The 20,627-nt window shown below is 41.0% G+C and overlaps 2 protein-coding genes across 4 annotated transcripts in view; both read left to right on the plus strand.

The window, feature by feature from the left end:
• Positions 1–12,118, plus strand: part of sepsecs (Sep (O-phosphoserine) tRNA:Sec (selenocysteine) tRNA synthase) — an 18,731-nt gene extending 6,613 nt beyond the window's left edge. The window contains exons 1-12 of one of the 3 annotated variants that reach the window (XM_015031002.1): positions 93–445; positions 1,756–1,871; positions 1,935–2,089; positions 2,774–2,892; positions 3,166–3,324; positions 3,503–3,656; positions 3,801–3,903; positions 4,837–4,966; positions 5,940–6,031; positions 9,817–9,910; positions 10,026–10,116; positions 11,730–12,118. In XM_015031002.1, the coding sequence (XP_014886488.1) occupies positions 1,758–1,871; positions 1,935–2,089; positions 2,774–2,892; positions 3,166–3,324; positions 3,503–3,656; positions 3,801–3,903; positions 4,837–4,966; positions 5,940–6,031; positions 9,817–9,910; positions 10,026–10,116; positions 11,730–11,976 (1,458 nt within the window). In that variant the 5' untranslated portion in view covers positions 93–445; positions 1,756–1,757 and the 3' untranslated portion in view covers positions 11,977–12,118. Of the gene's footprint in view, positions 1–92; positions 446–781; positions 880–1,738; positions 1,872–1,934; positions 2,090–2,773; positions 2,893–3,165; positions 3,325–3,502; positions 3,657–3,800; positions 3,904–4,836; positions 4,967–5,939; positions 6,032–9,816; positions 9,911–10,025; positions 10,117–11,729 lie in introns of those variants that run through there. The other 2 variants (XM_015031000.1, XM_015031001.1) reach the window with 2 other exon arrangements.
• A 2,500-nt stretch (positions 12,119–14,618) lies between these two features.
• lgi2a (leucine-rich repeat LGI family, member 2a) lies at positions 14,619–20,553 on the plus strand. The gene is made up of 8 exons (XM_015030999.1): positions 14,619–14,999; positions 15,174–15,245; positions 16,573–16,644; positions 17,272–17,343; positions 17,434–17,505; positions 17,591–17,760; positions 17,866–18,030; positions 19,095–20,553. Exons 1-8 carry the CDS (start codon positions 14,821–14,823, stop codon positions 19,910–19,912), a joined length of 1,620 nt encoding a protein of 539 aa, XP_014886485.1. The 5' UTR covers positions 14,619–14,820; the 3' UTR covers positions 19,913–20,553.
• The last annotated feature ends 74 nt before the right edge of the window (positions 20,554–20,627 follow it).

Here is a 20,627-nt window from a genome sequence, read left to right on the forward strand (position 1 = left end):
AAATGTGACAATGACAGTTTGTAGAAAATACGAATTTTAAAGTCGCATTTAAACCTCCTGCGGTTCTCTTTGCTTCTCTGACAGGCAAACTGTGATCACGTGACCTGCGCGCTGAAGTCACGTGACGGCCTGTCGTAGCTCAGTGCTCTGCTTTCTGCCTTCAACCTTTATCCACCACGGCACAAGTTGCACATGTTCCTCTGCCGCCTGAGATTGTGAGGAGGTTTGTTTCACAGTCAGAAACTCAAGAGGGTTTTCAGGAGGAAGAAGCGATAAGGCGGGCGCCATTTTTAGAGTGTGACCAAACTGACGATTCACGGGGGTAAACATTAGCTTAGCGAACACCGGGTGTCAGCCCTGCTGCTGAGCTAAGCATGAGGCAGCCGTCTGCCACACTGTAACCAGACGTGTTAAGTAGAGGCTTGGTCTGCATGCACAACTGCGGGTAAGTTGCTCAATACTTTTGGGATACGTACGGGAAAGCTGCGCGTATTGTTAACTTGAAATGCTGTGTGATAGAGTAGCAGAAATCTGGAAGTAAAATGAGCGCTTTTCAATCATTTTTCTGCAAAACCTGAAGAGTGTGGTGTGCGTTGTTTTCACGTTATTTGCAGTGTGCAGTTTAAAAGCAGTAGGATATGTCTGTGAACACCAGTTTCCATCTCTTTATTCAGATTCTCAGTTGGATTTAGACAACATTGTTTGATATGTGCTGGTTCATTTTGCTGCCAAGAGCAGTTTTCTGCCCTGTCTTTTTTTTCCAGTTTTGTTTTCGTAAGAGTACCATTGATGCACCATTGGAGTAGAGGTGCACCGATTTATTGCCGATTTTCTTAATTTTGGGAGATTGGTGATCGGCTGATTCTTGCATGTGAAGCATTGCCGTTGGCCAGAATCGGAATTGGCAGATCACGGTTTTTAGAGATCGGTAATCAGCGATTGACCAGAAAACTGCAATCAGGGAGTGAACATTAATGAAAACAAAAAACACTATTCAGTTATTTTTGGTCATGTGTTATTCTTCTTGAGCTACAAAAGAGTCAGTATCACAATATAAATAATAAAAAACAACACTACTAAAACATGATATACAAATCTCTTCGAATTGTGAGACAGATGGGCCCTTATTTGTCCTCCATCATAAAGACCATAATGATGGATAGATTAGCTCCAAGGAAGGAATTTCAGTAGAGCCGCTTAAGTGGTACATTGTATTTTTTTATAGTCCTTTTATAGAAAAACATTACATTATGATTTTAGGATTTCAGGTCACCACACCCCATTGCTTTTCATACTGTAGAGCAAGCCATTGGCAGCCGCCACATTTGTAAACATGAAGCGGCTCACTCTTTGATTTGAACTCTCCCAGAACTTCATTGCTTAATCGTGACTGTTGCAAGAAAGTAATTATTAGAGCAAATCAAACTTGCTGGTTCTGAAAACAAGCGTTTTTGCTATTAGACACTCAGTTACTTTATCGTCAGACATTTTCGACGCCTTCCGTTCGCCTTCGTCACGGGTGTCACGTTTATTGTTGTTGTTTTGTTGGGATAAAAGTATTTTTGCAGCTTTGTGGTTTAAACCAAAACCTGCACTGTCTGGGCAAGTGATTGTAGATGTAAAGACGCAGATCAGTGATGTATGTAGGTAAAGTTTTATTAGACAAAACATCAGTTTTGTGTGTCGTGCAAAATACAAAAGAAAACCAAGATATAAAATGGTGAGTCTGATGTCAGGTCATGTGCTTTTCACCAGGGATGAACAGCGAAAACGTCACCCTCTGCGAGAAAACCGTCTCGTCCTCCTACATCCGCCAGGGCTCTCAGGCTCGCCGTGGCCACGAACAGCTCATCAGACATTTACTGGACCAGGTTGGGTTGGATACATTTGCTGCAGCTGCAGCTGTACCGTCTTCTCACATTGTGTTTCTGCAGGGCAAGTGTCCGGAGGAGGGATGGAGCGAAAGCACTGTGGAGCTGTTCCTAAACGAGCTGGCCGTGATGGACAGCAACAACTTCCTGGGCAACTGCGGTGTCGGAGAGAGGGAGGGCCGCGTGGCGTCCAGCCTGGTGGCGAGGAGACATTACAGGTTCAGATCGCTTTCGTAGCTGACCAAACGCTCATATTTGGGAGGTGTGAGGTGAAGATGGTTTTCTGAGTACAGTTTTTCTTGCTCATTGGTCGTTATTTTGATACCGCATTAATGAAAAATCCTGCAGTTCTCGGCTCATTCTATGTCCTTGCCGAAGGTTAATTGAAAAAGGTGAGGAGTGTAAAGACCCAGCTGTCTCAAACCAGTCCTCCCTAGGTTACCAGATGTGCATTTTGATGTTAATTTGAAGTTTTTCTGATCCCTGACAGAAAATATTTCAAAATAAATACCCAGATCTTACTGTTCTTCAGACCTGATGCCTCTTGACTTTTTTTAATACATATATATATATATATAATTTTTATATGGATTCATAGTGATAAAAAGTCTCACAAAGCGTGGAGATATATTTCTCTGACATTTTTAAAGTTTAGATTTGATTTAAGTGTGTACTTTGCACAACGTTTTGCGTGAATCTCTGTGTCGGTGCAAAAAGTTTCCCTTTTCCCTAATTTCTCACTATGTGTGAAATCTTCTTGTTGGGAGTTAAGCTTTTTTTTTTTTTTTTTTTTCGAAAAATGCCCCTTTTCCTCCAAAGCTGACTCCGGAACAGAGCAGCGCCTCAGCAGCAGGATAAGTCTTGGTGAACTTAACTGGTCCGCCGCTGCCGTTTTTGTTTAGGCTGATCCATGGCATTGGTCGGTCGGGTGACATCGCTGCCGTTCAGCCCAAAGCCGCAGGATCCAGTCTGCTCAACAAGCTCACAAACTCTGTTGTTCTGGACATCTTGAAGATTTCGGGTGAGAATGCTGCAGGTTCACTGAGAAATGTCAACCTGTGAGATAAAACATTTAACAAGATAAAAACAGCAGCATTTAAAAAATAAAAATAAAAAAAAAATGTTGAATTAAAAATGTTGTGATGTGTTTTTTTTTTAACATTAACAATAAATTTAAATTGATTATAGAATAAACACTTTTGCCCCTGTGATGATGATGAGAAAACACTCCAGTATGCAGCAAAGTCTAAAAATGTCTTCGGTGTGAAAGGTCTAATCTTACTCTCTACTCCAGGTGTTCGCAGTGTGGCAAGCTGCTTTGTTGTTCCCATGGCAACAGGAATGAGCCTGACTCTGTGCTTCCTGACCCTCCGTCACCGCAGACCCAAGGCCCGCTACATCATCTGGCCTCGCATCGACCAGAAGTCGTGTTTCAAATCCATGATCACAGCAGGTCGGCGTTCAAAATCCACGGCAACCTGACCTCCTTTTAACGAACAAGTCCTTTTGAAAAGTTCCCATTTACTTCACAGAGTATCTTTGATTTAAGCTATTTTTTTAAACCCTGCTTCTGCTCCACCTCTGTTTTGGGACAGCATTCCTCTCTAATGACGAGCGGTTCTTGTTTTCAGGATTTGAGCCCGTAGTTGTGGAGAACGTCACGGAGGGGGATGAGCTGCGAACGGACCTGGAAGCAGTTCAACGCAAGATCGACGAGCTTGGAGCAGAAAACATCCTGTGCGTTCATTCGACAACGTCTTGCTTCGCTCCACGGGTCCCCGACAGGTTAGTGGAAGATTTTGTCGTACTCTCAAACTTCTGCAGCATCTCCGTGACAAAGCATATCCAGCTTTTCAGTTTTTTTTTCCAAGAGTGTGAATAAAGAAAGCGCTGCTTTGTTTATGTTTTTTGTCTCGTTCCGTCTTCCAGGCTTGAAGAACTGGCCACTATGTGCGCCAAACATGACATCCCTCACATCGTCAACAACGCGTACGGAGTGCAGTCGTCCAAATGCATGCATCTCATACAGCAGGTATCGGCAGCTAAGACTTGATGGGAGAGAAGCAGTTGAATACATTTTCTTTAGTGTAATTTTTACTCTGTGTATTCCCTAATCCACACAGTGGTCAATACAACAATAACTTCCACTTTAAAAGAATTTGGAGGTATGTCCTCCACCTTTATAACTCCATCTGCTTTATTCAATGTTCCGCCAACATGCTTGACAGTTGGTACAGTAAACTTGTACGATATTCAAGGTTTGAAAGTCTTAATTTCAGACTTGTAGATCTTCTTCCTGTTCAATTAATCCATCTTTCCCTCATCTGAGGATAATTCTTTTCTCCAGAAGCCATTGGACTTGTCCATGGCGATGTGAATCTCATTCTACCTGGTGCAGTCACACGGGTGTTCCCGTTTCTTCCAGTTCACTATAGACTGGATCGACCAAATTATCTTCACCTCAAGTTGGTAGCTCTCGTCAGATGGCTGAAAATCTGATGGAGATATAAATGCACATCAAAATAGATTTTGAAATGAATAAAGCAAAGCTTCAGCCCTTTTGGGAATTTAAGGATTATTCTTAAAAGGTCAGAGAAGCCGGTGGTGCACATGAATTTTACAAATCATGCTACGGAGAGTGGGTCGAATATTCAGCCAGTTATGCCAGGAGTTGTTAGTGGCGACAGAACGCGTGTAGTTGGGATGTGAAGTGTTATATATATATATTTTAATCTGTGTGTGTAATCCAGAATTTTGTTATACATAGTGTTTGTTGTGTCATCATTGCACATTGCAAAAAAAAAAAAAAAAACCTTAAATGCATCATTAAAAGCCCAATTTTTTTTAGATTTATTAATATGTGTTTATGTAAACATCTGACAGCCATGGAACTCTTTGAGCTCAATCGTTACTAATTAGAAACATGCATTGTTGTTGTCTCTTGAACGTCTCCTGTTTGTAACAGGGGGCTCGTGTGGGAAGAATCGACGCCTTTGTTCAGAGCTTGGACAAGAACTTTATGGTTCCAGTAGGTGGCGCCATAATCGCAGGTTTTGATGAGTGTTTTGTGCAGGAGATAAGCAAGATGTACCCAGGTGAGCAACAAACCAATCATATCTGAATCAGAATGGCCTTACAGAAACGGCTGATAAAGCAGGATTTGTTTCAGAAGTGTTTCCTTTAAAAAGATGACTTTCCCATTTCCATGTTAAGACGGAAGCTTACAGATACACGCTCTAGTTTTCTTGATAAAGCTGAATTTCACATAAAATATCTATCTGTATATATATATATATTTTCTTTTTACCCCATATAGATTTCTAACTTATCCATTATTGCTAACCTCTTTTTCTTCACTTGAGGTAGTGAGGATAGTTTAGTTTTATGTGTCTGCATCCCGTTTACCTCTGTCAGTGTTATAGCTCACTCCCTAACAGGATCCATGTTTTTTTTTTTTTTTACATATTTCTTTGTTTACCTAATTTTGTCCTCTATACACCGGGTCAGATCTGTAATGCTCTAACATGTGGTCAGCCGAACATTCATAGTTATGTCTTTTGTTACTAATCATATGTATAACATGGCACATTTAGCTGTTGTCCAAAAAAAAAAAAGAAATTCTTTTCAGGCTGAGCAATTTGCTGAATTAACAGGCTAATGCTAGCATCTTTACTTAGTTTTTGTAGGACTTGTTGATATTACAGAATACAGTGGGAAGGGTGGAAAAATCAGCATTTGACAACAAAAAAATGCTAGTACTTGAGTTCAGTCGGAGACCGATACCAATTATTTTATAATCATTTGATCAGTATTGATCCGTTGCCCGGTTATTGTTAAGAAAACCACTTGTTTATGCTTTATTTTGATTAAACAACTGAATACGATGCTTTGTGCTTATACATTTGACAGATAAAATATTTAACAAACAAGAAATAAAATAAAGTTTATTTCCTTTCTTAGTATCTGACATGCCAGTTATGAATCGGAACTGATTATGGGAAGATTTTGTTTGTTTCCTAGTTTGTTTTTAACTGCCCCACAAACGTCCTCTGGTGTTCCTACGTCCAGGTAGAGCGTCAGCTTCACCTTCCCTCGATGTCCTCATTACCCTTCTCACTCTGGGAGCCAACGGCTACAAGAGGTACCTTACGGAGAGAAAGGTGAGAACAGACGCTGCCCTTTCTAAAGCTGAAAATAGCTTGGCTTCTTCCTGTGTCGAGGTGGGACGACTTCTTAGTATTTTCATCAACAGATCAATGGTTTTTCACGTGTTACCATGTTGAAACCACAAAAATTAGTTTTATTTAAATTGTATGTGACAGGCCAAGGCAAAATTTCCTTCTCAAGATAAAAATCTGAGAAGTGGGACATGTGCAGCCAACTTTTCTCAGAAGGAATGAACCTTTTAAATAGTCGTTGTGTGTAATATAATCTCAGTCTAAATCCAGTATGTAGGTCTCGGAGTTTTCTTAAAGGAAATTAGTGAACAAACATCCTATATCCCATTTCACCCCTTGTCCTGAAGCTTAGTCTCCAAAGGTTATGGTGGTTTTTAGTGTACTGACAAAACACTATTTGTGTTCAAGACCAAACACTGCAGGAGGAAAAAGTGAACCTGGTCAAAGTTGACGGTAAATGGAGATAAAAAATCCTGGATCCAAACCAGTTGGAGCATACAGCCAGAGCTACAATAGAAGGGCTTCGATCAGGGATTCTCAAGTCCTCGAGATCTGCTATCCTTTTAATTTTTGGATGCATCCCTGTTCCAACACACCTGAATTAAATGACGCAAATCCCTCATTAGTATCTTGGTTAGCTCTACAGAGACCTGGTAAAGAGTCATTCGTTTGGTTCAGGTTTGCTGGAATAGAGATTCATCTAAACTTTGCAGGACAGTGTTGACTTGGTGGGGGCTAAGTACAAAGGCATGCCACACTTTTCAGAATTTTTTAACACAATCTTTGTGAAAGGATTTAGAAATTCTTCGATTACTTTATCACATAATTAAAAAAACATTGAAGTTTGCAGTTGAAAGATGACAAAATACGAAAAGGTTCAAGGGTTGTGAATACTTCTGCAGCTGTAAATGAAATAGTAATTTGCATAGAATGAATTAGTTTCTGATGTTGTATTGCTGACTTTTATCTAAAATGGCTGCTTCAGCCTGTAGAAGGTGAGCCCAGTTCCAGCTGTAATGCTGCGTGTGGCTTTGGCCGTCACTCCGACTGAAAGTGTGGACTCTGGTCTTGAGCAAGCACTTTGCTTTGTTAGAGGGAGGGCTGTGCTGGAGAGAGATAAAATTGATCCAGAACTTTTTGAGCTACTCACAATGCAGCATTCCCCCTCTTCAGACCGTAGGCACTGCAGCATTCCCACTCCTCCACACTGCTGTAAATGTGCTGAACAAAATCTGCCTCCCTTCAAGCTTGCGTAATACAACAGCAACAACAGATCCGCTTAAAGTGGGAATCTTGACGTCGTTCTGAAGGAATATTCTTTGAAACAAATTGCAGACTATATGATGTCTTCAAAAAAAAAAAAAAAAAAAAAATCACACTGGAGACTGTCACGACTCAGTGATTTAGTTATGTGACACCTCGATTTGTAGCAGAAATATACCATTATGGTTAAAAAAACGTGACTTGCATGAGATCCTGTATCCTAACACGATTAAAAATCCTCATTTGTCTTTATTTTATTTTTACCTCAGATGCATTAGAAATGAGAATAATTTAGTTAACAAAAACTAAGCCGACGTCTGAGACAACCTTCTTAAGTACAGTATTTATCAAAGGTTTACATAAACTCCTTATGGGAAACTCATCACTTTAAAAAAAAATAAAAAATTAATGAATTATTTAAAGTCTCTTTGTTTCGGTGGAATAAGTATATATCATACAAAGTCAGTTGCAAACAATAAGTTGCTTGAATAAATTGTGGATTTTCTCTAAGTAATATAATAAAACAATACATACGGTTGAAACCAGAAATGTACGTACAGCAAATGAAAAGACCGTTTTATTTTTCACCGTCTGAAGCTAAATTAGACCAAATGTGTTTTTGGTCAGTCGGAATTACCAAAATTATTTCCTATTTACTAAATGTCACAATAATGAGATGAGTAACATGTCTCAGATTTAATTGCTAAAGACTCCGATACCAGAAGTTTACATATAATGATTATTGTCTCTTTAAACGGAAAGGGAAACCTGAGGTGGTGATGACATCATGGCTTCTGATAGGTTAAAGGTAACATTTGAAGCACATTTGTGACTGTTGTTCCTGCTTGTTTGTAGATTTAAGTCTGCTTTATTACTTTCACGTAAATTGACATTTATGCTCAAGGCTTTGGATGCTTTTCCAACTCCTGTGCCTTCATGGCTCTCTTTGATTTTTAGGATTTTTAGTAAAAGTGAGAAACCATGTTGTAAAACTACATCTAAAACCTTTAAGGAAGAAATGGTAAATACGTGCACATTTATGGCACAATTTGTAAATGTAATTAGTGGGGCGCAATAATGCTGCGACTGAACTTGAGAGGATGTCACATTTAGCCGTATTGTCCATGTAAAAAATAAAATGCATGGTGATTCTTTGAGTAGCTTGCATTTGTTTTATTCTGAAACATTGCAAAGTTATTTGTTATGGTTTTCAGTTGTAGAACAATTTGATTCTTTTAGTCGTGAGAGAGATTGTCTTAATGACAGTTTTAGTTTTTGCATCGTTAAAATTCAAGTCTAAGTCATCTCAATATTTCCCATTGGGTGCATTTTTAGTTAAAATGACTTTTGTTTCTTGCCCTCTTTTTAATTATAGTAAGGTTTCACTATATATATTAAAAAATTATAAGTTATGTGATGCTTTGTGGTTCATCTGACGTTTACATGCTCAATTGCGAGATGCAGTGCAGACCATTTGATCTTTTGTAATTACGTCCTGAAACATAAAGCCTTAAAATTGAATCTCTTCTGGCCCGTCGTATGACCCGGCAGCATTAAGGCCCATCGATTTCCATTTCCTCCACCATAATGCATAATTAATGTCCAAAATAGGTTTTTCCATCGTGTCTGCAGATCCCGGAGAGTTCCTCGCATCTCTCCAGAGGGAGAGACGAGCTTTAAATAATTCAGACGTTCAGTCTTTTGAGGTTCACTTAAAGCCGCATGTAGCACTGATTTAGCAAACGTCCGCAGCACGGCCAAGAGGCCGGCGTGTTGTTTTCACGGAGGAACTTTTCGACCCAAACACTGAGAAGATTGTCTGGGCGGCCGGAGCCAGCTGCGTCCCTCCTCCTCCGCCCTGGGAAAATAAAGTTGCTCTTTGTTCCTGAGGAACAAGGGACACATGGGGACCCTTGATGCGGTTGAAGAACTGTTTGTGTTTGACTCTTGAAGGAGAAAACCCTCCGATTTAGCAGACGCACGCCTGCGGTTGCAGACAACCCGCCCTTTTAGAGCGTCAGCAGGTATTCTGATGCTAACAGAAGGGGGGGAAAAAAGGAAACTGCGCCTCGTTGTTGTGCGGGTTTGGTTCTTGTAACTTCGGTGTCCTGAACCCATTCGACCTGATTCGGTCCTTCAGGAGCAGCTTCACGCTCCGTGCTAAACACTCTGTCAGCATCTTTTAAACGTGCTCGGTTTAGTAGCATGCTTTCTTCCTGTCCTGCTCCTCTAATTGATCCCGGAGGTGGAAGTGTGATGCAAACAAAACATCCCAGCCAGGAGGAGGCGGGCGGTGGACGCTCTGGCTTGAGTGAAACCGAAAGAGGGGAATGGGGGCGGGGGGGACACAGACTTATTTCGGACACGAATTTAGCCCGTTGCTACTAAATTTGCTGAATTATCGAAAACGGAAACAAAACTCCAAAGGCTGCTGCTGTTTAAATAAAGCCATGGTTGTTGCTATATTTATAGCTTCCTGATGGTCTGTATGTTTCTGCCCGCAGGAGATTTATTCCTTCCTGGCTGAGGAGCTGAAGACTCTTGCTTCTGCACACGGAGAGAGGTTGCTTCACACCCCGCATAATCCCATATCTCTGGGTAAGTTCAAAGTGTTGATCTCAAACCAGCATGTCAGAATTTGTTTCTAACCTTTCCGGTTCACCCTTTGTCTGTGTCTGTGTGTTGGGTGTGGCACCTCTCTCCCCTCCTTCAGCCATGTCTCTAGACGGTCTCCAGGCCTCCAGCAACCAGGCGGTGACTCAGCTCGGCTCCATGCTGTTCACCCGACAGGTGTCGGGAGCGAGGTATGAAAACTGGTCGCGCGTAAACATTCTCATTTCTCAGTCCATTTGTTTCACTTGTTTTTTGTTGTTGTTTTTTTTGGCACTACAACCACAAACTTTGATTTAATTCAGGGTATTTAATCTGAAAGAGGTTTTTGTATTCAGATCCCCTTTCCTCTGATACTCCTAAATAAAATCCACTGCGACCTTTTGTCTTCAGATTTTGCCTAGTTAATAATTAATCGACGTGTAACTTAATCTAGATATAAATGTAGAAGGCCTGTGAAGGCCTCTGAGGTTTGTTGAACATTAGTGAGAAAAACTACATCATGAAAACCAATATTATCCCACATTTTGAACATATCCACAGAGTGGTTTGTAAAAAAAAAAAAAAAAACTCTTAAGTCCCACAAAAACTATTCCGTGAGTTGGTCTACAAAGTAAAAGTCCCCAAAATACATTCATGTTTAAAGCTGTACTGTGACAAACTGGGAGAAAACGGGGAAGTGAAAAGTAAAGAGGATGTGGAGCTTTTTAACACAGAAGTCTGAATTTTAAAACGAATTTAGGATGAGCCAAACGAATGAGGACACAGGCCCGTAGACACCACTGATCGGGGTAAATGGATGAGCTGGAACTACTTTAGATGATTAGACAGTCCATTCTATCAGAGCCCGCGCCTAATTTAATGGACTGTTTCTGCTTAAAGCGGAAAGACGTCCGGGAAAGAAAGCATCGACACAAACAGTTCTTGGGAATGTTTTCCAATGACAGAGCTGTCAGACATTGGCATCGTCTCTGACATTGGGGGACAATGTCTGAGGCCCCTTTCCAAGGTGAGACAAGGGGGCCTTTCGTCCCCTTGTCTCACCGTGGATAACGTTTTACAGTCATAGAAATGACTGAAGTTGATTCTCCGAATCAATACTTTGAGGGGAAGCTTCTTTGTTCCTCACAAATCATCTCCAAAAAAACCAATTAACACACATCGACCCTTTCATTACAGTGCATTTCTCCGCCATAATGGTTTCTCATCGTTGTTAGGAGCTGGTTCCTAATTGATTTAACATTAAAGTGAGTCTTGGTGGTGCTGACGGAGGTGCAAGCATATCATTACACTGGGCCAGAGTTTGGTTTAGAAGGTGAGACAAAGGGCTTAAAAGTAGCCTTTGCACTATAGTAATAATTAAAAGTTTGGTACACCATTTCAAAGCAACCCCAAATTAAACCACTAAGTGCCTCGAATCATAACTTTTAATGAAGCATTAGCTTGACTCATATGGCTTTTGGTGTAGCAGACAAAAAGCGCGCACACTTGTGCTGAAAAAAATTGATGTAAAAAATGAGTCATTTTGAAGCTTTGAACAATTAATTCAAAATAAGTTCTGTGCAGTTCAACAAAAAGAATTTTATGGGTAAATGTAAAATTATTTAGATTTAATAGGCTTTACTAGCTGTATACAAAGTAGACCAGCTTGTATTTTCTCATTTATCGCAAGGGAACGCGATATTTTAGCAAAGTAACGCAAAAGTAATCGATTTCCCCCACGGCCTCTAGGGGGCTCCACACATTCCTACTTTTTTTTTTTGCAAAGGATTTGATCATTTACTTGCCCTTCCGTCCTCGTTTCCAGGGTCATACCGCTGGGTAAGGAGCAGACGATAAGCGGTCACACCTTCCGTGGATTCATGTCGCACTCCGAGTCGTACCCCTGCCCGTACCTCAACGCCGCCTCGGCCGTGGGCATCACCCGAGGCGACGTGACGCTGTGCATGAAGAGGCTCGACAAATGCCTGAAAGCTCTGAAGAAACATGGGAAAACGGCGGGCAGCTGCTCTGCAGGACCTCAGGCCGATCAGGAGGCGCCGGATGAAGAATGACTGAGCAGAGGAAGTTTAAGCTCCCTACCTCTTAATCTAGTTTGATTCTTTAAGAAACTGGTATAATCTTGAATGTTTGTCGTATCAGAAGATTGATCATTTCTACAGATTTTATTTATAATTAAAGCTGTTTGTACTGTGACGTCTGAGTCGGCCCCTGTGTCGGATGTAAAAAAAAATAAAAAATAGATTTGCGATGTGGCGTGTTGTGCGGTGTCTTCTGCAGCGAGCTGTAACGTGATCTGAATGCTGCTGCACTGTTAACTCCATCTGAAGCCTGTTCAGTGGATTAGCTCGCTCTATTTTTAGCCTTGGTTACAGATAATCAATGATAGAGGCCCGGTCATAGATCAGCCCTGTGTTTACAGAAGGGAAACCTTCACTTCACATCTGAAGAGATCAAGACGTCTTCAGGACCTCAGAGAGAGTTTTCCTCTCCGATTTCATTTCTGCAACGTGTTTTCCGCATCTGGGCTTCATCTTCTTGCAGCTTACAGACCGCAGGAGATCTTTGCTTCAAAGCATAAGACGTTAAAACCAGCCTCGACTGCACGTGTAATTTCAGCTCCCAGATGTTTTCCCACCTGCGCGCTCGGAAATACGTGTGCAAGCAAAGGCAGCTGCAGAACAACCCCCACTCAGCAGCCTGTGAAAGTGGGCTGGACTCGGGGACGGTTATGCTGTTGTATCAGCACATTTCCACACTTCCCAGCTGTACTGAAACATTAAAATATAGTGGAAAAACACTACACAGTGACAGCAGGCTGGTACGATGCAGCAGCCCGAAGAGGAGCTGGAGGGGTTGGAAAAGTTGAGGGGTGGGGGAAGGGAAAAAAAAAGCTATTTTAATGTGCTCAGTGGTGCTGCTCTTTGGCATGAAGGAAGAAAAAGAAAAAGTGCTTTACCTCTGTTGCTGATATCGTAGTACTGCAGCAGAGCTTGCTAGAGCATGTAAGTAATCAATTTGAGATGTACTACAAATATGGCGCTTCTTTGATTCCCTGAAAAAGGTGAAGCATGGGGAAATTGCACCTTACAATGAGAGCTCCAAGCATCCTCTGGATGTGGCTACATGACAAATTGCTCCTCAGTGTTTATTTTTAGGAGCTGCCAGTTCACTGATGATTTACTGCACCGTCCACGGAGGTTTGTAAAACAAATTAAAAAAAATTAAATAAAAAAAAAAACTATTGCCCCATAATCTGTTATTTTGCAAAACTGTCCATCACTCTGACATTTTCTTGCAAGGTGTATCCCAGATATATCTATATATACCTGTGCATTTAAGAAAATGTAAATATGAAAAAAGATTTTTCACTCATTTCAGATTTGTTACACATAGCATGACATATTTCCAACCTTTATTTCTTCAAATTCTTTTGATTGTAGCTTCACAGGTTATTTCCTACACAGCCGCGGGGAAATCTGCTGACCAGAAGACGGTTAATGACGCAAAAGCTCATCACTAAAGAAACTGGTTGCTCAGAGTGCTGTATCCAAGCATACTGATATAAAGTTAAGCGGTAGGAAAAGCTGCACCAGCAGCAAGGATAACTGCAGCCTGGAGAGGATCTTCAAGCAAAATCTGTTGCTTGAAGGAGTGAAAACCTCAAGTTATTGTTGTTGAGGCTGTACCAACAAGCTGTTCACATGTGCCGTTATCTGGTCAAATGTGTCCAACACAAAAGTGAAGCAGCTCTCAGAAACAGCAGCTGCCCAACCAAGTAATTTGTTCAGCGAATCACTGGAAAGACAAATCTCCAAGCATAGTTTGGTTCACACAGTCCATGTTTACATTTGTCTTTACACTTTATACCCCTTTTCCCACACTTTGTGTAAATTGACGACTCCCTTCACGTTTTGCTTTGAGTCGAGATGTTCTGTGTTCCTATGGCAGTCAAATGAAATCAACTGTTTGCGCATGTGCATCTTCTACTGTTTTGACCGTAGCCGCATGTGATGAGATTTCGTGTGGGTTTAACCTCTGCATTCTGATGAGTAATTGTTCTCTCATAAGCATCGCCTGCTCTGGGACAAAATGTTGCAGTCTCTCTCTCTCTCTCTCTCTCTCTCTCTCTCTCTCTCTCTCTTTCTCGCGTGTTTGCTCACAAATGAACATGAGCGCGCATGTAGGTGCTGCTCTCTGTGTGTGCAGCCAGAGCAGATGATGCATGGATCGACGTAGAGGCGCTGTCCGTGGTGCTGCTGCAGCCCTGCACCGTCAGAGATCCAGTCCTGTAGCCGCCACGGTTCTGTACAGCCCAAACATTTCACTAATTAACAAAAAATAAAAAAAAAAAATAAAAAAAAAATATAAAAAATCCAATAAAGGTAATTAATGTGCTATTGTGCCATTATGTTATTAACAAGTGGAATGTTAGATTTATTTATTTATTTTTTTTGTCAAAATGTACCAGAAGCGTTCTTTTAACCTTAATTCGAAAAGTAATTCGATTATAACCTAATATAAAAATACATACATAGAATCCACGTCTTTCTGACACTGACGGCGTTCTGTAGTTGTGGGGTACATGTGGTTGTTTAACCAACAGCTATAAGTCTGGAGTCCCCTCCTTTCCCTCCGCCTCTAAATAAATAATGAAAGCGAACGGAGAGGGGGAAACTGCAGCTGATTTGCTGATGTCAGGCAGCCAGTGCAGCATTTCATGGTGCAGGGTGGAAACGCGCGGTGCCATCTGCCACGATCTCGAGCTCTCCTACAACTATCCTCCTCATCCACCCACCAGGGGGCGGGGGAAATAGTTTATTTTTTATTTTTATTAACAAAAATAATAATAATAATAATAAAAAAAAAACTTCACACATGCGAGCCCGACAGGAAAGATGCCGCCAGCTCTCAGGATTTGGGCTCTGCTGTGTGTGTCGCTGTGCAGCCTGTGTCAGCCGGCTCTTCTGAAAAAGGCTTTCCGATGCCCTTCAACATGCAGCTGCTCCAAGGAGTCCATCATATGCGTCGGGTCCTCCAACATCCCGCGGATTTCCCCCAACGAGATCACTTCGTTGTAAGTAAAACACTATCAATATCATTTAAAAATATATATATATATCGTTTCCATGCGCCGTACCTGCGCGGGACACTCTGTATGCGCTATGCATTCCTCGATTAAAAATCGAGTAATACCGTGCAAGCTCGAATTTATTTGATCAAAAATCTACCTTGTTCTTGCTTCATCCAGGAGTATCGTCAATGGGACTTTCTCCGAGGTCAGAGAGGCAATGTTTGCCCACATGCCCACCCTCCAGCTACTGTAAGAACACCGTTACTCCCTGTAATATCTCTCAGATTGCGTTCAACCTTCCACTAAAACTGTTTATTGTGACACATACAGCACACAGTAAGGCTGCATCGCGGCATTACGCATAAATAATGCCAGGTTTCATTGCCAACTGCATCCCCCAGTAACTTGCGGTCTCACTTCAAGCCAGTTGCTGTAATGTGGGTTTTCAGATTTTCCAGCAAGAAAAGCTTTCAAAGTGTGGAAATGAATAATGAAAACCCTCCTGTGTGCATTTAGCGCAGCTCCCCATTTGTATGAGGTGCTTTCAAGGGCCCATTAATCTCAGTTGTTGCTCAACTGCAGCGACAGCTTGGATGTCAGCACAAACAGAGATGAAGCAGATTTGCCAGTCTGATGCCGTTTCAGTTGGAAGTTTAGGTAAACTCATCACTATTCTGCCTGGATGTTTAGTCACTCTTCCTGGCAGATTTTGTAGAGTTTATTCAAACTGAAATACTTAAAAAAAATGTATTCTCATTTGGGTTGAGGTTATTCCATAAGTCTAATGTTAGCCTACTTTAGCTATTCTAAACCAAGTTTTAAGTTTGTTAAAACACCCAGTTGTGTCCAAGTCTGTGTGTTTCAGCTTTTGATTGAGGGAGAATTTGCCGATTTAGAGGCAGTTCTCATTCCTCATTCCTTTTAGTTTCTGCACCACTAGCAGCAAAGTTGACTTACAGCATGATACTGCCATCACCATGTTTGACAGTCGGTGATGGCAAACATGGTGATCATGGTTTTCTAATGAAAACCATGATCAAACGTATGGTGTAGTAAAACTTTTCCTAAAAGTATTTTATTACAAAAGCATTACTCAAGTTAATGTAACTGAGTACATGTAGCTAGTTACCACCCACCTCAGATGGTGACACAACCAAACAATTTGTCATTGAATACAAGTGGGGGAAAAAACTCACAGTCTTTGTTTCTGTGGTTGTTTAGCATCGGCTTCACATCTATTGACTTGTGGATTTTAAAGGGCCCAAATGCAGACAGGGGCAGGACCACAAGGACTATGATTCTGAGCAAAACTGTACGTGTTTAGTCTTAAAGGACAAGTATTATTGCAACTATGCACAAGATGAGTTACATGTACAAAACCGAAATTCATTGTTGCATCAAGAACTGGGTTTTCCTTATTGTCAAAAAGACAATAAGAGATGAATAAACTACAAACTGATTCATCTCTTGAATTCATATTTATTTACGTATTAAGTAGCGCTGGAACCTTTGGTTGGTTCAGATTTGATCTTATGTGTTCTTTAATCTGCTCTAACCTGTCTAATATCAATTGCAGACTTTTGAATTCGAACTCCCTAACGACTGTAAGAGACGATGCCTTCTCGGGCCTTCCACATCTGGAGTACCTGTGAGTTGTTGTGTTACTAAATTCTTTGTTTATTAAAAATAAAAAAAAGACCAAACATGTTGGCATTTGGACCACCGATATGTCTTAAAATATAAAACATAAAATTATATTTTGGTATTAATCTTAATCAGAAAAGCAGCACAAATGGTAACTCTGGAGGAGCTGCAGATCTCCACAGCTCAGATGGGAGAATTTGTCAACATGGCAACGATTAATTGTGCATTCCTCATGCCTATTCGCTATGAAAGTATGGCAAGAAAGAAGTCATTATTGAAAGAAAGCCGTTACAAATATCAGTTTGTCGCCTTCCTAAAGTAATGGTCATAATAATTTTTAATAATATTTTTTGTAGATTACCACAAATCATGCAGGAGACAGAAAACACTTTTAAGAAAGTCAGATGAGACTAAAACTGAACTGTTTTACCTGCATGCAAAATATGATTTGTGGTGACTTTCAAACTATTTTTTGTTTTGTAGAAAAATGTAAAATCGTGAATCATTTTCCGTCCACCTAACAGTTGTTAGGTGATACTTGTTTTGATCTATCACTTCAACAAAATACATGTCTAATAATCTCAAACCGTAATCACTGCAACTCATATTTTTGTTTATGACTAATCCACAGGTTCATTGAGAGCAACAAGCTGGAGACGACATCTAAATATACCTTCAGAGGACTCAGGGACTTGACTCACTTGTATGTCCCGCAGTTGATTAAAAACCTTTTGTGTTTTTGCAATTTCTCCTTGAATATGCTGCATGTTCACTCACTGGTGATGTTTTTCAGGTCTCTGGCAAACAACAACATTAAATCCTTACCCAGGGACGTTTTCATTGACCTGGACTCACTGATAGAGCTGTAAGTTCACCACAGGTTTGTAAAAATGCTCTTCTTTGGTCAGAGTTTTCTTCTGCAACCATCCCGCACTGGATCTGCCCTGCAGGGACTTGCGAGGCAACGCCTTTGAGTGCGACTGCAGAGCCAAATGGCTCATGATGTGGCTGAAGAGCACCAACTCCACGGTGTCGGATGTCGTGTGTGCCGGACCGGACGACATGAAGGGCAAGCGCCTCAATGACATGAACAGCCTGCACAACGAGTGCATATCGACGGGTGAGTAACCGCCTGAGTCAGCTTCACTGCTGACGTCGGCGTTGGTCGGATCAGCAGCGTCATTCTAGGCAAAAATATTCCCCTCATGATTTCACCTTTCCGTAGATTTTGTCCTTCACCAGTCCGTGGCCTCCGAGTCTCTGTCAGTTGATACGTTCAGCTTCAAGAATGATGTCTATGTGACTATTGCTGCTCCCAGCTCAGACAGCTGCATGGTTTTACAGTGGGACCACATTGAGATGAACTTCAGGACGTATGATAACATCACCGGTAAGGAAATCCCTTCACCCTGCATCCAGTGAAGTGTTGAAACATTATCAGAAGTTTATGTCTTACGTGCAGTAGATGCATCTCATTTTGTATAAATACTTTTATATCAGAGTTGCATACTCTGATATAAACATATGCAAAACGTTTCTACATGCATGTTTTGTTCTCAGAAAGTTTCCCATGGGAAGATCATAAGTGGGGCATCTCTTTCCATGTTGCATTCCAAATATATTTACATCCCAACATATGTTTCACATTTTCTCAAATTACAACCACGTTTTATCGGGGCTATAAGTGACAGACCAACAACATGTAATGCAGAATTACTAGGTAGGAGAATAATGACAACATCTTCAAAAATCTTTATTCTAAAGTTTTTTTTAGTATGTTGCAACCCAAAATAGTACAAGCTCAGTCAGCTGTAGAGCATCTGTGAATATCAATTTTTGAGCCTCGCCACAGATTCTCAGGGGTATCAGGTTAAAAGGGCTGAATACAAATGTGAGTTTATTTATGAATAAAGTTGAATCCAGGTTTCATTTTCTTTTCACTTCAGTTATACACTCCACTGTACTGATATATCAATGTAAGATCCTGATGAGATACTTTGAAGTTTGCCTTTGATGGGTATGAACATTTATCTCAATTTCCAGTGCAAATCCTTATGTGTTTTTCGGCAAAAAGAAAGTCATCTGATGCAAATGTGACAACAGTTTTAAAGTTCCGTTGCATTGTGGGATGCAGTGGAGTAATTTTGTAAACCATAAAGTCCATTTGTAGCAACAGGTTTTAGCTAATTTGGAATTTTACAAGTTAGTTACAAGTTAACAATTCATAAACTGATTTGGATCGAAGCAAACAAAGTACAGGTGTGAAAATGTTCTTAGCTAAGCCATTAGCTTCAGCTTAAGGATCAAATAAGCTTAGATTAATACAAAGGAGTGTAGCTTTGAGAGTTAGCTGCTGCATGTCGAATGTTGCAAGTTAAACCATCATTTTAAGGAAACCATCATTTTAAGTTTGAGTTTAAATGTTGTGTTGTACCTGTGTTCCTCTGTTTGTAGGTCAGTCCATTGTTGGTTGCAAGTCAGTAATCATCCAGGAAGAGGTTTATGTCATTGTGGCTCAGCTGTTTGGTGGTTCCCACATTTACAAGTTTGATGACGACCAAAGCAGGTTCAACAAGTTCCAGGACACTGAAGTGTCCAAGATCTCCAAACCCAATGACATCGAGGCTTTTCAGATCGGAGCAGACTGGTTCTTTGTCATCGCAGACAGCTCCAAAGCTGGCTTGTCAACCCTCTACAAGTGGAACGATAACGGATTTTACTCATACCAGTCCCTGCACGAGTGGTTCCGTGACACAGACGCAGAGTTCCTGAACCTCGATGGGAAGGCTCACCTAATCTTGGCAAGTCGCTCGCAGGTTCCAGTGATCTACCAGTGGAGCCGTAGCAACCAGAAGTTCATCCTGCAGGGTGATATCCCCAACATGGAGGACGTGGTAGCTGTGAAACACTTCCGGATCAAAGAGGAGCTCTATCTTTCCATGACCCGCTACATTGGTGACTCCAAGGTCCTAAAGTGGGGGCCCAAACAGTTTTCAGAGATCCAGGCTGTACCGTCCCGAGGCTCCATGATCCTGCAACCATTCACATTCAAGGACCGCTACTACCTGGCTCTGGGAAGTGACTATACGTTCTCGCAAATCTACCTGTGGGACGACGAGAAGAAAATCTTCGACCGCTTCAAGGAAGTGTACATCCAGGCACCGCGCTCATTCACCGTGGTCTCCACTGACCGCAGGGACTTTATATTTTCATCCAGCTTCAAGGGAAACACACAGATCTTTGAACACATCATTATTGACCTGACCTTGTGAGGGGCCGTGCCTTATTGTCTCTCCTATAATCATTTGTCTTCCGTTCAAGAGATATATGAATAAAACAAAGGAAAAAGACTTGAAGAAAAGGGTAAATTCCAATAAATACATCGTCATAACTCATATTAAAGCTTGGTGAGGTATTGACTTGTTGCTAAGATGCCCTTCTGGATTCATCCAGAGCTAAAATGACTCTAAAAACCTTTTCTTTCGCTTTTATTTTTGCCAGCTGAGGACACAGTAGATATGTTTTCCTCTTTCTTCAGGCCTTCATAGCCTGTGATGGACATTATACTGTCCCTTCAGAGCAGACCTACTGATGGGCTAACAGTGCCTCCTCGTGGCCGTGATGAAGCATCACACCTTTTGTTCCTTACAGGGAATGTCTCAAAAGCACAAACCTTTAACTATCATAGAATCTTAGAATGTAGCTGTATAGTGGAAATGTTACTGTAGGTGCTATTGATTGTACACAGAAATTTACTAAAAAGATAATAAATGGTTGTTTTGAGAGGTAATATTCAGTTCAGGATATATCTGATTCCACTTCAGATCAATTTACTTGGGGGAGACAAAGTTCTCCAGGGTTTGTGTGCTGATCAGGTAAATTGAACATATTTTCAATTCTAAACAAAAAAAAAGTTTTTTGGTTTGTAAGGTAAGATTTTTTTTTGAAGCATCTGAAAGAAAAAAAAATGTGTAAATAAGTCCAGTG

Source organism: Poecilia latipinna, unplaced genomic scaffold, assembly GCF_001443285.1.
Source record: "Poecilia latipinna isolate Pla-1442-1.1 unplaced genomic scaffold, P_latipinna-1.0 Scaffold197, whole genome shotgun sequence".
In the NCBI taxonomy this organism is placed as follows: domain Eukaryota; kingdom Metazoa; phylum Chordata; class Actinopteri; order Cyprinodontiformes; family Poeciliidae; genus Poecilia; species Poecilia latipinna.

Coding starts and splice junctions, on each gene's coding strand:
- lgi2a (XM_015030999.1), top strand. CDS start 14,821: ATGCCGCCAGCTCTCAGGATTTGGGCTCTGCTGTGTGTGTCGCTGTGC. Junction 15,000..15,173: donor CCCAACGAGATCACTTCGTT/GTAAGTAAAACA, acceptor TGCTTCATCCAG/GAGTATCGTCAATGGGACTT. Junction 15,246..16,572: donor ATGCCCACCCTCCAGCTACT/GTAAGAACACCG, acceptor TATCAATTGCAG/ACTTTTGAATTCGAACTCCC.